General features: G+C 36.2%; 1 protein-coding gene across 2 annotated transcripts in view; it reads right to left on the reverse strand.

The window, feature by feature from the left end:
* Positions 1 to 17,177, reverse strand: part of PPP4R3A (protein phosphatase 4 regulatory subunit 3A) — a 39,885-nt gene that overhangs the window by 9,785 nt on the left and 12,923 nt on the right. For both annotated transcript variants that reach the window (XM_038137940.1, XM_038137939.1), the window contains exons 3-6: positions 11,432 to 11,530; positions 8,757 to 9,374; positions 486 to 563; positions 268 to 384 (exon numbers count right to left, since the gene is read on the reverse strand). In XM_038137940.1, the coding sequence (XP_037993868.1) occupies positions 268 to 384; positions 486 to 563; positions 8,757 to 9,374; positions 11,432 to 11,530 (912 nt within the window). The remainder of the gene's footprint in view (positions 1 to 267; positions 385 to 485; positions 564 to 8,756; positions 9,375 to 11,431; positions 11,531 to 17,177) is intronic.

Raw genomic sequence — 17,177 nt, forward strand, 5'->3', positions numbered from 1 at the left:
TTATCTGGATACCAAAAAGCAAGCAAAGCTAGGAAAGCAAATAGGAAAACAAAAACTGAAGAATGCCATATTGTAATGTCATATTGTAAAAGCTTTTTAAGTTTTACAAAAAATATTTTGAACATTCTGAATCTTACGCTAGGACAAGCCAAATGAAGCAAACAAAAAGAAAACCACTTGCTGAAGTATGTGCTGAAGTTACTTTTTTAAAAAGCCTCTCTGAAGATAAACAAAATTGTTATGACAAATAGAATTAAAATGACTTACCAATATGACTTCTAGTGCAGGCAGTATGCCCATATTTGACAAAGTTTTGAAAAATGCATCTCTGTTTTGAGGTTGCAGTGTTTGTGAGAATGCACAAAACTCTTTCAGAAAATTTACCTGAAAACCAGGAATATTCTAGTTTAGTAATTAAAAAAAAAAAAAAAAAGGATTCATATGTCACTTTGTGGTAACTGTCACATATTTTACAGATTTCATACCAATTCCTGTCTTTTCTCTTCATCTGTGGCTTCATCTGTTAGTTGTGCAAACAAGTCTGTCAGAAATTTTTCATCTTCCTACAAAAGCAAAACAATACCATTTGTTTATTTGACAATATCAAAAGGCATCCAAGTATAATATAAAATTCTTCTAGACCATGCTTCCTGGAATGAAGAGAACATATGTTTGTACACTGTAATTGATCACACCACTTTCTAATTCAATTTTCAAGTAAATTAATATGCATCTTGTTTTGGAGCTTTAATCATGTTCAGCATCCCTCTACCCCCAGAACAATTCACTCTCAATTACAACGTTTGTTGCACTGCCTTTTAGTTGTCCTTTTTCTACTTTCTACTGCAACGCTCACTGTTCTTTGTCTTTGACTTCTTCAACTTCCTTCCCCCTTGTCACATGCCAGTCCTCCTAAATCTCACTACCTTTGGTCGGCTGTTTACATACATTTATAAACAACGTCCCCCACACAGCCCTACACAGACACAGGCATACATGCATATCTTTGGAATGTTATTAGATCTCTGAAGCAGAACAAAAGCAAGGACACAATGAAGGGAAAGCTGTCTAACAGCAGGAATGAGGTGAGCTTCCTTCCCCCTCAATGTTGTGAAAAGGGTGAATTAGAGACCAAATCAAAACAACTGTTCCTATCGCATTCAGAATTTATTGGACATTTTGGCTGACAGCAATCAAAACCCATTCCATTATTTTCACACGGCTGTACCTTAGCAAAACTACAAACAGTTCCAAACACATTACAAATGTGTATTTAGATTGAAAGAAGGAGCAATATTTAGCTTTCCATAACCTTTACAGCCCTAACAACTAGGAGATTATTGAGACAGAAATAAACCTTCTCCCATCCTTTTTCCAATGTTATGCAGTAGTAAGGCAGCAGTTGCTTGAGAATGGTTCCAGTACATCGAGCACTAATAAATTTTTTCAGAAAGCTGCCACTGTTGTTTCTTGTGAAGTCAGTAACACACGGATGTGCAACATCCCTCCATCCCAAAACCACAGTGCCAGAAATCCAAGCAGCTTTGCTTATGTTTGCACTGCATAAAGCAAACCCATGAAAGTACTTCAGACACACACACAAAAACTTTCTTGTGAATTACCTCAGTACCTCATCCAGGCTCACCACGGAGCCCTGCTGAGGAAGTGAGTACCTCAGTTCTGACAGCACACCATGCTAAGGCTGCCACAACACTGCCACAACACAATCAGCATCTCTACATGGCACTGCACAACACACATAAACCTACATAAGGCTGGCATGAGCTACTATATCCCACTGCACTATAAAGTAAACCTTATATTTAGAGTATGCCACCTTTTCTCTTATCTGATGCTGAGCTGTGCTCCTAACCTGCCCCAACAGACAATGAAAAAGAGTGATTTCTGGACACAAGTTCAGCTGCTGTTTCAGTGACTGCAAAATCAAAACAAAAGGAGATAAGAGAGGCCTCACTTGAAGTACACCAAAATTCACTCTGGAGGATCAAGCACAGATGTAAATTTGACTTCCAGATATCAACAGTGAAATATATTCAAAACAACTACTAAGGTATTTGATTTCAAGAAATATACATTAAGCTTTGATGGGAGAATGCAAGGGTGTTAGACTACCTGCTATCCAGCTGTTATAAAGCTTTGTAAGTTTTCTGCTCTAATATTTAACTCATTAGACATTGCAGGTAACCTAAGTAACCCACAGTAGACATACTGACATATTTAGTCACTGAAATTAGAAAAAAACCCAACAAACAAAAGAAAACTCCATAAACCCCAGTTCTTTTGAAGAATATGCAGGTTCTTTTCCATGATTAGTAGCGCATTTAATAGAAGGCCACATAGTTTGATTTCATTTCTCTTTTTGCTGTTTTGATCAAGATGCAGAAATAATCTTTTCTATGAAAACTATTGAGAAGATGCATGCTTATCCCCATCTGGAAAGCATAACCCCTATTTCCATTCTCACTGTGAAAGTAACTTTCCACCTCTTCCATAGTGGAAGTACATAACTATTTTCCAGCATTCCAAATATAGACTACAATATAGTATTTTACAATTCTGCATTAAATATAATACTGAAACATATCTCCATGTCATGTCCTCTCCCAAACTCCATTAAATACCTTGCACTTTTAAATTAACAAGATTACCTTAAATCTCTAGACTCCAGAACAACCATGATCTATTTAAAATCAGACAAATTAAGATGGACCTGAGTGATTGAAACACCCCACCCTTGAATGGATAATATGCAGTAAATAGTACTTACTCCAAGAAAATAAAAACAACTTATTACTAGCTTCACACTTTGGGCTTAGCCCTGAAAAGTGTTTAGCATTTATCTCATTCCAGATGCTTAATGAAAGGCAAAAAGGTTGCTGTTCATGAAAAAGACCCAATCCTCTCACATATATAGAAACAGTGTCATTGCAGAACATTCTAAGGATAAGATTCTCTCTCTCAAGCTGCAAAATTACTGACAAGGGCAATATACCTAAAGAAATATTCCTGAACAATACTGCCAAGACCCGTGGAAATGCATAGTCTGGGAGCAGAGTTCACATATTTTAGAAGTCAAAAAGAACCAACATAGAATGATAGAATTACACAAATTTGAATGTTTTCTTTTTTTTTTTTTTTCAACTTGCAAAAATCCCTCAATGTATGCCTGTGAACACAGTGCAAATGCGTAATTCTCTGCAGTATGTGGTCTTTCCACACAGACAAGTATCAAAACACATTCAGCTGTACCTTAGAAGCTGTGAAGGTCACAACTGTTTTCCAAGAAAACCAAACTGCAAACAACAGTTTATGATGTAATTGTGGATTCTGGGTACTTTCCCCAGGCACAGAAATTGTCAGAAGTGCAATACTTAAACTACATGTATACCAGACACTAAGTATATTCATTTATGCTTTGCAAGATCTAAATAGATGCTTCTAGATTTAATACATTTCAAAGCTCATGAAGATAAAAACAAGCCAGGCCAACTACTCACCCAATTATTTATAACTTTAAAAACCAGTAAACCTACAGATAAGCTAGGGCCACAAAAAAGGACACTATTTACATTCAAGATTCAACTTCCAAAGTAGTGCTCCTCATCCTGAAAGGCACTTAAAAAAAGGATTCTTCAAAACCAGGCCTCTCTTAAATGTAATTAACATTCAGTTATCAGGTATTTTTGTATCTGTGATTACAGATAAATGACATAAAACATACTTTTCTCAAAAAAAAAAAAAAAAACCAAAGAAACTCAACATCACCCAAACTGGAAGGAGAGCACACATTCCATCCTATATTCCAGCTCCATATTCATCTTGGGCAGAAACAATATTTTAGCCCATAAAGGGAAATTTTCATAAAATATTACAAGCAAACATAATTAGCACTTCAAACACACATTCCTTCCTGCTACCACACAAAAGATTTCTTAGTGTAAAATCCCCTTTATATCAGACTGCCTTTCCACACATGCCTTCATCATGCACTACCTTCACTTGAATCAACATGCTGGAAAAGTAGTGAGATCCACCAAAGTTTTTGTAGTTTCTGAACACATGAAAAATAATTTTCTACAATGAAGAAGTTAATCCCAACAATCACAAGCATGCACCACTTGCAAATGTCTGTCACCATGTCATTTCCCCCAGAAAGTTGTATTCTTTTACACTTTATTGCAAGGTGAATTTTGCTCAAAGTAAATGTCCAGTTATTCCTGAGCAAACTTCTATAAGGAAACAGACTGGATTTGGGCCAAACTACCAGTATGCACTTACACAACTCCTCCTCCAAAACAGCTACAGATAATTATGTTTGCATCCACAGCACTCTGTTAAGAATACGCAACTATCTGCAAAACCACTTTCAAAATTAAAACCTGCCTATAATTACACATTAATACGGTAAAATATACAGATACACCTAAATACCTGCAATTTTCTAGCTCTTGTAAAGGGATATAGGGACTATCAGTAATATGACTTCTGTATTTAAAAATTCTGATTTACCAGTATAATAATATGATCTGATAACTGCTTTACCAGGCACAAAAACTATTTTAATATATGTCCAATTTTCCCCTTCTGCTCTCCACTTTCCTGAAAATTAAAGACCTTGAAATCAAAATGCACATACTCAAAAGTAATCCTAACAATATTCTTTATTCTGGAAGATAAAGATATTGCATGATCTTGCTGGCAAAAAGAACACACCAATGAGAAAAGAGGGAGAGAACAGAAGTCTATGGCGCAGTCTTGCAAGTTTTTGTTTTGTTTTTTTTTATGAACTAGTTAATAACACAAAGGGAAAGAACTGGTGGCCTCCAGTTGCTCATTAGTATATATTTTTTAAATTGCAAAAGAGCGTCATATAAAGCAAGAAACACCACCTACCTGTCCCACCCCCACTCTCAAAACCTGGCCAACCCCATGTTTCAGCAAGTTTCTTGGTGGCTTTGACATTTCAAGACTAGAATAGGCTGGACCTCAAGCAGTAAGAGCATATTAGGAGGGGCTGAAATTGCAAAAAAATGCAATTCATATCTTACACATATCTTACACATTGTGAATGAGAAAATCTGTAATTGAGTAATTTTCACAGCAGTCAATTCTGCAGCCTGGGAATACTGTTTTCATGGCTTTACTATTCATCATGCAACAACAGTATCTAGTTTAGTGAGATGTTAACATGCTCACTTAAAATTACCTATCTTATAAAATTAAACCACGAACAAACTTACCCCCAGTTCTCAGAAAAGCCCATCAATATAAGTGTATTTTTATAAAGTTTATGAGAAAGCTAACCTTCATGAAGAAGGAAGGAAGAATATGGCTCATAACCCTAATGCCAAAGGTTACCTATTTCCTATTTTTGGTTTTAGCACAAAAGGGCAACAGCTATTTTACCTACCAAAGAAAGCAAAATTATCAAAGCAAGTATCTTCCATGACTACTGAATTTTTTTTTTAAATACATGCAAATTCTCTCTAATAAAGCAAGAACTCTGAAGAATCAGCATATTTTCATCTTCAATATTAATTATAACTGAAAAACTGACTTTAAATGCCAGTTACCTTTAATGACCGTAAATGGCCTCTCTTGACAGTAAATGCCTTAAACAAAACACAGTGGTAGTTTTGAGTAAAGTCACTCAGCTTGTCAAGAAGCATAAGACACAATCTGTACAGTCTTGTACAAACTTCTAGTCACGTCTCTGAAACTACAGTCTGGCTGAGTTAACTGAGATGAGAGTACTGTAAGGTGCCATTTTGGTTAATACACAGCCTGACATGGAAAGGTCTCATTACAGCTCACTTCTTCTCCATGATGTAGGTAAGAGTTTTTCTTTTCTGTTCCTTCACAGCCAGAGAACGAGAGAGAAAAGAACAGAATACCCAACAACTCAGTTGTACACACAAGAGTTGCAGGATGCCATGGGATATCAGCTACTCAGGGAGCTTACTTTTAACCTGCCAAGTGAAACTTCCCAAAAAGACATCTCTTTGGTCACATCCTCAATGGTTCAAAAGAGACAACCTAAAGTCAACAGCAGAGGCATTAAAAACCTTTTTCAATCTGCTAGGAACCTGAGACTTGTCCATGGCTTCCAAGAAACTACCATGAGGCAACCCAGAGTCCTTTCAATTAATCATGACTTCTAAAAGAAACCACTTCTTAAGTACATATGTAAGGTTAGTGAGCACCAAGATCCCAGATGATCTAAAATAACAAATGCCAGGAACTACAGAGAACTAGACATCCTTCATGCAGTAACACCCCCTCCACACACCCAAGTATTGTAATACCAGCTACAGGAACGCATGATGTTAAGCCACACACGAATGGAAGAAAGCCCTTAGGAATTAGTCACAAAAGTGAAATCAACAAAGTCAGTCTTTTAGTTCAGTTCTTAGAGCATTATTCATTCTGCGTAAAGAAATAGGAAGGAATTGAATCATATGTTTTCTACACACACAGACTGTAGGAATGGGGGATGAAATTAAACTAGAGTGCAGAGATTGCAGAAAAGTGCAACACGGCCTATTGCTTTATGAGTAAATAAATGCCAAATAAGGAGGCTGAAACCTTGGGTTAGAGCTACATTGCAAGAACTTGAAAAATCAATCAATCAATCAAGCCTTTTAAACTCTCAGAAATGCAATGGACACATTACTTGTGAGTCTTTTTTAAATCCCTCAAACCAAAAATTGATCAACAACATCAAATTATTTCTGACAGATTCTTACTTATAAACTTAGGGAGTTCTCCCTCCTTGCTAGAGAGCTGTACTGTGAAAGTACTAGGAAATGCAGTATAGCACAGGGTGTATTATCTTTCTTGTGTGCTTTCATTCTGGGTTCCTCAAAGCTGTGGAAAGCACTTCAACAATTCCAAATGTTTATCTAACTTTGAAATGCAATGTTAATTCTTCTGGCTCCAACATACAGGAAGCATACTTTATTCTCAACCATAGAGAACAGCAGGGAAGATAACGTTGAAAAATTTGCTGTCACACGAATCAAAATCAGATCTGAGCCTTTATTTCAACTGTAAACTGCAACTAACAAGTCTGGCAACAACACAAAACCTTGATATTGTAACTTAAACCTACCCTACCTCTATTAACCTAACACAAGTTGTAAGAGACACAGAAAAAAGGAAACTCATCAGTCTTTAGTCCTCAATAAAGTTATCTCAGGATGTCTGGCAAACACATCCTTAATGATTTTGCAGGATCAGACTCTCTTTTTCCTTGCCCAGTTTTCTTTCTTGAAGCTCAAGATCTCTCTCAGAATCAGACACTGTCACCAAGACTCCTGAAAAATTCTTCCTGTCCTTCTCCTCAAGTCAAAATGTATAATCTTCAGAAATTTGCTTTTAGCAACACTTGCAAAGAGGGCAAGACATTTTTGAGACAACAGTCATACTGGATGCTCCACTTGAGACCCCTTAACTGAGTCTTTTTCAACATTCTCTCAAAGCCAGACTTGTAAACTTCATCAAAGTGGCAATTCCAAAATGCTTATGGCCTTCTGACTGTTTTAGATAAGCAAGTGTGACTTTGTTTATCAAGGACACACATCCAGACATGAACAGTTTGGTTCACCTGGGCATAAGCTGGGGCCTGGTACTACTGAAGATGCTCGAGGTGTTTCACCTGACAGATTAAAGCTCCAAGAGAGCTAATTAAGTAAAATCAGTATTCTTATAATTGAGAGCGATGGAGGAAAATTTGTGAGGCCTAGTTTTCACAATTATTTGCTCTATGAGCTTGCAAAAGGAATTTTCACTCTCCTTTGTTTTCCATGAAATTATACAGGGTACATCCTGAAAGTCAAACTGAAGATAAACATGATTAAAGTAATCAGTAACATCTAACACTTGGTCCATTTCTCCAGATCAGACAGCCCTTACGAAGACAGTGACTATTCATTTCTTAAACTCTGGGAGAAATAAGATAATCATAATTAACTTCTACAAACCAAAATACATATCCTGTAACACTTTGCTGAGTTAGCTGAAAACTCCCCTCACAGAGACGTGCCACCAACTTCTAACACAGTTCAGAAAGTTCATGGGTTGGTGCAGAACTCCTAAGACATTAGTAAGCTATGTAAAGCACCAAATAATCTCTTTACATTTGCAGTAAGACATATTTCATGAAAAACTGGTAATTCCAAGCACCATTATTTAGGGATTTATTGATACAAACTAAGAAAACATTCAAGCATATAAAGTGGTCTTACGTTCTGAGTCTGTACTTTCCAAACAGCTAATTTAATTTACTTCAAAATTAGCAACAGCTACATCGTAGTAGGAGACTATATTGTGAAATTTAGCCAAGTGATTTTTTCATGGTAGCATGACAAAAGATATCCCTAAGTCTAGTGACTAAGAAGTCACAAAATACAAAACCAACAACCCTCAAAACTTCTATTAAAATCAAAGATTCAAAGTGCAAACAGTACTGTTCATTCCAAGAACTTCATTCAATATTCTATAGGTTTGCTCCATTTAAATCAGTTACACAGAATCTAGTCCAAATCCAGAAATTAAAGAATGTGTATTTGACAACTCACTACTCAAATCCAGGCCTTTTCTGTCACACTCCACAATCACTTACAGAATCACAGAAGTAAAGGTTCCACTGAAGCACCTCAATCATTCCAGCAATCTCTTTACCCAACTTTCTTTGCCCAAGCACAAGTAAGAGACTGAGAATTTTTGAAACTTACCTGTAACATGCCAACTATTTCCACTTTATTAAAAAAGATGAAAGAATGAAGTGTTGATAGCATATTTTCCTCAAAAACTGAGGGAGTGGGTAGGACCATATCTTGAATATACTGTACTCTGTATGTCTGATGTATTTTTTGCTTCAGCTCTGGATCAGATATAGGTATCACCTCTTTAAATTTTGCTGTTTTAGTCAGAAATTCCCTGTGTTTCCGTGACTGTGATAAAGACGGATCATATTCTAGGCATCCAATTACATCCATTATACATTCCTCGGAAAACATGACTTCAAAAAGTGCAGTTCTGTTCAAAAGGAAAATTCCCTTAATAATTTCATATAAGTGGTGTAGTCCTTCAATGTTCTCCAAGTCTTCGCACACATGAAAAATTTCTAAGAGCTTCTTAATATAACCCTCATTTTCCAGTGCTAGTGCGAGTTTTTCACGGCGTAAGGGTGAAGGCAGGGACGATGCCACGAGTTCTGCGATTTCTTCTAGTCGGCTGAGTTCACAGGATGGCAGTTCTAGACCTGGTGATGACATATCATCAAAGCGCTCCTCCTCAGATTCATCAACAAGATCCTGAGTAATATCGACAGAAGGGTCTTTGCCTTGAACCTGCAAAATAAGATGTTTCAAAAAGTGGAGTTTAATTTTACTGTTATTTGAATGCTTGTTTAAAAATACCATTTAAGTATCACACATTTTTAATTTGTATGGGCAAAATAGAAATGCAAATCTAGTCCGACATTGAATATAGTTGATTTGGAAAATGAAAGAGATAATGAGAAGATTTCTTCAAATAGAAAGCTTTATAGAACTTTTTCTACATTAGACTTTTAACTTTATTTATTTTTTAAAAATGGGAGGAAGAATAAGGAAAAAAACTACATTTCCTGAGTACTTAAAATAAAAGCAGAAATTCGCAATTATTAATATGGACGGCAACTTCTTAATAGACCACTGAATTAAGCTGTTTGTTTCTAGTCTTTATTCTCTGCAGACAGATTTTCAAATGCAAATCGGTATTACATTATTCTAGTGATAGCTTTAAACATTTATCTATAGGCTATTAACTGCTCTTGATGCTTTTCAAAGCTTCCACTACCTCAAACAGAGGAGAGAGGCCAGTCTTGCTAATTTATCTGTTGTTTTCAGTTCTGGAGAGCTGCAAGTGAAAATCTGTTACTGTGCACTTTCTAAATATGCAACAGAGAAACAGAATCTTCTCTTAAGAACAAAAAAGCTCAAACCAACATTGACAAAATAATAGAGGAAAACCGACTGTCAGAAAAATAATGCACAGGGCTTGCAAAGATCTCTCCACAGATATGAGGAAACTGTGGAAAGTATTAATTAGTAAAAAATGCACAGATGCCTGGGCACCAGAGTGTATCAGCTTTAATGACATCTTAATTTTAGCATCTGCTTGGAATCTGATGTCAAATTCAGAGAAGCACTGCTGTGCAGAACAGTAGAAGGTGCTGTTGTTTTTAATCTTGAAATTCAGCAAAAAGCCCCTGGGAGAAATAATGCTTCATTTATAACAGCAAGCCTATACTCAGAATGGTGTTAAACCCCACATATTGTTCTGCTTATACAGCAGCAACCACTTTCTCTATAAATGGTATCAAAGCTTTCCTTTTAGAAGTTTTAATGACTGAGGAAGCTTAAGATCTATAAAGTACACTAGACACAATTACAAAGCATGGCCTCAAAACAGGATATAAAGACACTGGTTTCCTACAAAAATATTATATCTTTACATGAGGGTGAGGAAACTGGGCTTCTTATCTGGGTGTTTCCTAAGAACAAAACTTCCCCCTTTCCCTACTTTGTTTCTGTCCCCAGCTTTTGGGCCATTGACTGCTAAGGTTCTTGGAAACCTTTCTGTACTTATTTACATAAGTGGTAAACTGCTGAAAAGACTCATTCTTAAAAAAAGGAATAATCTATACACATGTAATTGTGAAACCAGATATCTTTTGCTTTGTTTTTGAAATCACTAAGAACAAACTTCAAAAGACAGAGTGGGGAGAGCCAGATGTTAGTTAAGAACAGAAAGCGAGTGCAGAGAGAGATTTAGAGTAATTTAGAGAAATCCCACATATTGCAGCACAGAATTAAAAGAAGTTGTAATGCTTGGAAAGGAAGAAAAAACCCAAACAAGAACTGAGAAAGTGAACTAACATCAGTGAATATATTGACTAAACTCATTTGTGTCAGTAGTTAATACCTGAACAAATATCACTCACAAACAACACTGATTCAATGACTATACAATCATGCGGTTGTAGTGGCAAAACAGATGTTAAAATATATACATGCTACGTATATATTGTTTGATTTCTTAAAACATTATCTTTAAGGTGGTGACACAGGGATGGAGCTATCTGCTACTATCAGATTAATCAAAAAAGTTATGTTGAGTAGAAAGACCTGAAAAAAGTAGCCAAAACTTCGATTAGGTCTGTATTAAATGTCTGGACCGGAAAAGTCCAGTCTGGAAGGAGAAAGTTTTTAAATTGAAAAATGCAAAATTTGTGAGAGCTGGCTATAACGGTAGTTTTTGCTTTCTGTTTACTATTGTTCAAACTCTCAGAACAGCCTGTAAGTTTTGAACACAAACATTTAGATGAATTAGGTTGTCTCAATCTTACATTTATCAAACTTACCTGACATATTTTTTCCCATATTTCATCACAACCTGCTTTTTCTTGAAAGCTAAGTGCCAAATCATAATTTTCAGCTTCAGACCACACAATCAAGGTATCCTTTAAAGAGAGGAAGAGTATTTTCAGGCAATATATTTCAGATTTTATTAACCTAAATAGTGTTTAAAGAGTAAAATTTTAAAATAAAAACAGCCTGACACCTAATTATGACAGGGCAGTATTACAATACAAACGTAACCATCACACTTCATAAAATTTTTATAGGATTAAAAACATTCCTGCATAAATCAGACGAAGTTCCAGAAAGACATAAAAAGTCTTTGTTCTTATTTTATGTGACCGTAATATTGTAAATCTCAAAAAGTTTGACCTAGAAAATGCACTTCTACCTCAATGTATTCTCTAATAAAATACAGTAAAAAAGCAACAGGTTTTGTGGGGTTTTTTTTCTTTAATGTTTCATGTGGACCACATAAAACTGTACTTTTTCTGTAGGATGAAAGTTACAATATCTTTTTCATTTTTGTAGGCCCCAGAAGACACCCTGCTAATAATGCACAGAACAGCTGTTTAAAAGCTAGTCCCAAGATGGCTACAAACTTTAAAGAGGAGAAATACCACAGTTCACTGCCTGGGACTACAGGCACCCACTACACTGAACCACGCGTGAGCGTTTTACTTATTCCAAACTACAATTCTGGAAGGAAGTTTTGCCCTAGACTTCTAGAAACTGCTTGAAACCATGCTTAGCTATGTTCGCTTCCTAGACACGGAAGCTCTCATCAACTTACTAGGATAGTTCAAGAGTTTATCAGAGCACTCATACTGCATGCAAAACCAATATATGAAAGTGGAAACGGTGTTGCTAACAGCAACATCACACACACTGACAAGGTATTTGATGAAGTAGTTTAGAGAGAGTCTACTAAATAACTCTCAGAATAACTACACAGAAGATAAAACTCAATTAATAAAAGAAGAAAATAAAATACATAAAATTTCATGTATTGAATCTAGTTTTATTGTTAGCCTTTTGTCTTCCTGTAACAGCTGAAATGCAGCACAGCATTACACATAGGGCCATGAAACTACATTATTTCAGCCAAGTGCTAAACCATGCATTCACTCACTAGGACAAGAGACATGAGAATTTTTCTTATATATAAAATACAGAATTTCTATTTCATTAAGTACAGATTTTGCTTAGAGTGATATTAAAATGAATACTGACAATAAAAAGAAATCTTACATTATGATACACTAGAAAACAACTTAAACTCAACTGTTATCTAAACAGCACGATCAGCCAGCTCCAATGGGATTGTCAAGCAATACAATACAATCAATTTGCCATTACCAGAGCAGCTATACTGCTTCAGAGGCACTAATGGTTTTACCTTGTAAATGGCAAATAGTTTACCTTTTCCTTTTCCAAAGGGTTGAGGAAGAGGTGGTACACAGAAGAAAGGGATTTAGGAAGACCACCTCCAAAATACAAAAGGAAGAAAAAAAATCATAATTAATAGTTTATTCTCTACAAGACAGGTCATGGAGCAAATTCTCTGGTAATAACAGATTGACAGCACCTGTACTGCTGACTCCAATAGAGCAAAAAAAAAATTAGTTTGCAAAAATCTGAAAAGTGAAGGTCCCAAATAAAAAGTTTTTCTCTTCACCATCTTTAAAAAACAGTATGTACCTTACTGAATGTTAAGTGTAGGTATCAGGTTCAAATTCTAATACTTTTATCTCTCCAACTGTATTTCTACTGCAGTAATTTTCAAGGCCACTGTCTCCTTAGCTTCACACTGAGTAGTGCTTATTTAATTAAAAAAACCCAAGCAACCTTAACATCAAATTTTAAGTAGACCCTAGGAGAACTTGCAACATTCCCATTTAATTACATTTCCATCCAGGTGAAAAGGGTTAGACTTCTAAATAAGTCATTTCCAAAAGACCAAAATGTATTGTCTTCTTGATAAAGAGCACAACTCACAAATGGGGAAATGACTAAAAGAACACTACTAAGGGCAGTGCTATTTACATTAACTGCTTAAGTTTAATAAACAAAAGCTCTAAGTCTTTGAATAAAATCCAGCAACAGATCAAGACAGAGAAAGGAAGGCAGGCAGAGAAAAATGAAAGAGAAGACAGAAAGTTAAACCTGCTTTTGAAAATTACAGTCTCAGATGTAGAAAAGTGTATTTGGCCATAGCATAGCAATTTTTCCCTTTAACAAGATCATGTACTACTAAACATGGAAATTCACACCTCCATACAGTCTGATTTTTTTAGTTATTTCTTCTTTGGAAAACAAAACAAAAAATTGCTTAAAGAAATCATTTGAGCAGCAGAACAATCATCTTCCAGTTTGTTTTATCAGTATTAGGAAAGTGTTTTCCAATTGCCAACATTAAAATTTGAAATTATTAGTATCTGTTGTCTTAGCATAGAATGGTTTCATATTTAATGGTTTCTCAACAGAAATCTACCAATTGCTACTCTCTGGATCTTTAGTAAACTGTATTTGTTTGTACAACCTTTCTTGAATGAAAGGGCTTTTAAAAAGAGAACATGAAACAAAAAGCACTTCACTCTGTTGCGCAATATACAGTTTTGTCTAACTTTAAATTCACTATATTTTCATTTTGTTAATCCTACAAAGCTTACAATCACAAAAAAGAACAGTACAAGACTTATACATGTATGAAGAAATGACTGAAGTAAATTCTAGACGGAGTTAAGGACAGAAGAACACATCATTAACAGTCTACTTTCTGTTTATTTTATTGAAAGAAATTTTTGTACATTCTTGATCTGACATTTCCTCAGTGTAAGTTGAGTCCACTAACTGCTCTGGATCTCTCAGCTATGGAATTGGAGTTTGTGTTGCTTCCGAATGTGAAATATTACTCCTTGAAACTTCCAGAAAGCAACTAAAAATTCTTAAGACTGCTTCCTCCATTCAAAGAGAAAACAGGAGTAAGGATAAATATGCTTAGTAATAGTGGCTATTGGTTAGAGATGTAAGGAGGTAAGTCTTGCACATTACATCTTGATGAGCATAAAATCTTCAATTTCATTTGATTCACAATAGCAGTTCTGGCTCAGACGGAGCAAAGACATGTCCTTTGTTGGTACATTTCATATAAAATAACAAGGAGCTGGATAGGATAATTAAAACATCTAAAAATTGCTCTTATCTTGTTCTTTGTAAACAATTAAAATGTGAAAGAGCAGTATTAAATCATACCTACATTGTGTTAACTGTCACAAACCTGGACAAAGATTTTATTATTGAAGGATCTTATACTGAGTTCTCTGTGACAACCTCAGCATTCCATGTCCTGATAGTTTCAAGATGCATCACAGTTCTTGGCAAGATCTTTTTTAAATAGGGTGATAATCAGGAGCTATTTATGTAGAGTTCATGATCTTACTCAAAGATTGAAAAATCAATTGCTGCTTTGCAAAAAAAATATCTTGGCAGTAGTGCCAGTTGGAGGTGTCATCACTATCTTAGCCCATACAAAATTTGCTGTCTCCTTAGGATCATTTACATAAATAAATTGTTTTCTGTTACAATAGTGCTCATTATGACTGTGCACATAAAATGAGAAATTTAAACATTTAACCAAAATTTTTGAGTATGGCCTCCTTTTAGGAGACCTATGTACTTAACATTCCCATAAGGAGGTATCAATCATTCCCATGGGTGGAGGATAGCTTTGTACACTCTAGTTCTTATAAGGGCATAGCCTGAGGCAAACACTCAGAACACAATCAGTGATATCATCCTGTGCTGCTTCTCTCTCTGCTGGCTGCATCAAGCCCACATGAAGCACATTCTGGTTAGTTAGAGGTTCTCCAGAGGTACTGCTGTGTGCTATAGTTTTATCTGAGACATCATGCCTCAGAAGCTAACCTGCAATAATTTAACCCAGGAAACAGTGGCAATTGCACTGAAGAAGGATAGGGTTTAGCATCTATCTTATGACTTTTAATTTTTTTGAAACTATTGCCAAATGCTTCTGACTTACCTCAAGAGTAAAAAGTTGTTGATACATACTATCAGTCTAAAGTTCCTGCCACAGCACTCACTAAAGGTCAACTTTTACTAGACATTAAATCAGTTTTATTTATCTATTAGAAAGCTGATTAGTAGGTATCTTGTACAGCACTCACAAAAATCTCCAAAGCAAGCTCTGGGAATTCATCATGAAGCATTTCAGAGCAACAAGTATTCAGGATTTGATTCTGCTATAATTAAATTACAAAACTTTTACTATTTGACAATGGACTCTCACTACTGCTCATGTCAAGGGACAAGTTTTCTCCATAGCTCCAAAACATTCTCTTGGCAGCTCTATGAGATTTAATCTACACTCAAGAAGTAGGGATGCCCTAAATTTGGTAAGTATTTTATAAATTCCTGCTTTCAGCCTTAAAAAGCAAATGAATCTCCTCCTATTAGCCCTCACATGGTTCAGGCTTATGAGACTTTCCTGGCCCACACAAGGTTCAACACAGCCAGGCTGTTTCTTTCCCTCTTGGACTGCCTGATTGCTAGTTCCTCATCTAATTCCTTAGATTGTTTACAGTCACAGACACTTCCCTGGACATGCCAACCCACCTTTCAGCATCCTGCTATCTAAATACTTCCAATCAAAAGTACAGCTTCAAAATTGCAGGTTTCTCTTTACAAAATAAACTGTTTGCACTACCCAGACTTTGTAAGTTAGAGGTAATGTGACAGGTCGCAGCAGAATCTTCAAGCTAAAAAACCCACCCAAGTAATGTAATATAAAGTTTCAATTCTGCACTTGGTTTCATTCACTTTTCCACCTAGAAGCTGGTTATCTGGACATGCTAACAATTTACTCAAAAAACTGATTAACATGTCAAAGGCATACTCAGATTGAGTTCTACTAGCTTCTATGAAAGCTCAACAGTCATACACAACTGTTCAGTTCGTTATTTCATAGCTGTATTCCCATGAATCACATGGTATAAAATCAGTTCATTAGTTCTGCAGCAGAAACTTGACTTACTGGCCATACTCGGTGTCCTGAGGTGACTATGATGCTGAATTGTCTCCTCATTTGTCTGTTTAACCCAGAAATAAGTTTTGCACCCTTAAAACTAGATCTGAGAGTGAAGGGGGGGAGAAGGCGAAGCAGTGGAGTGTCTGAGGTGGCTATATTCAAAACATGAAGATAAGAGCTTCAGCTTTTCTCTCTCACAGACTGGGTTGTCTGCAGCACAGAGACGTAGGAGAGAGCACTCCTTTGCTTTTTAGTTAGTTTTTAGCTAGCTGAGGTAGAGATGTTCCCCAGACTGTGGCTTTTTTTTTTTCTTGGAGTTGATCAGCCCTCTTCTGACTGGGACTGAAAACCCAGAAGAACACCGGGAGCTCACACCTGGGGCCCACCGGGGCCCAGGCTGCAGCATTTTCCCACCCAGGAGGGACAGGTAAGAGACTGAGCGAGCCGAGCTACAGCCCATGGCAAGGAGTTTCTGAATTTGCCATCTCTTCAGAACAGCGAGAGGTTTCATTGGTTAATATTAGTCATTTTTTATGCTTGTGAATACTTTGGTTGTTAAATAAATGTTTTTTCCCCACTCTTCACCAAGGAAATCTTTTCCTAAATCAGCTGGGGGAGGGGCCACTTGAATCTGCTTTCTAGAGGGACCCCTTTGGAAGTTTCTTCCCAAATTTGTCCCTAAACAAGGATACTCAGCAAAA

This window comes from Motacilla alba, chromosome 5, assembly GCF_015832195.1.
Source record: "Motacilla alba alba isolate MOTALB_02 chromosome 5, Motacilla_alba_V1.0_pri, whole genome shotgun sequence".
NCBI classification, from domain to species: domain Eukaryota; kingdom Metazoa; phylum Chordata; class Aves; order Passeriformes; family Motacillidae; genus Motacilla; species Motacilla alba.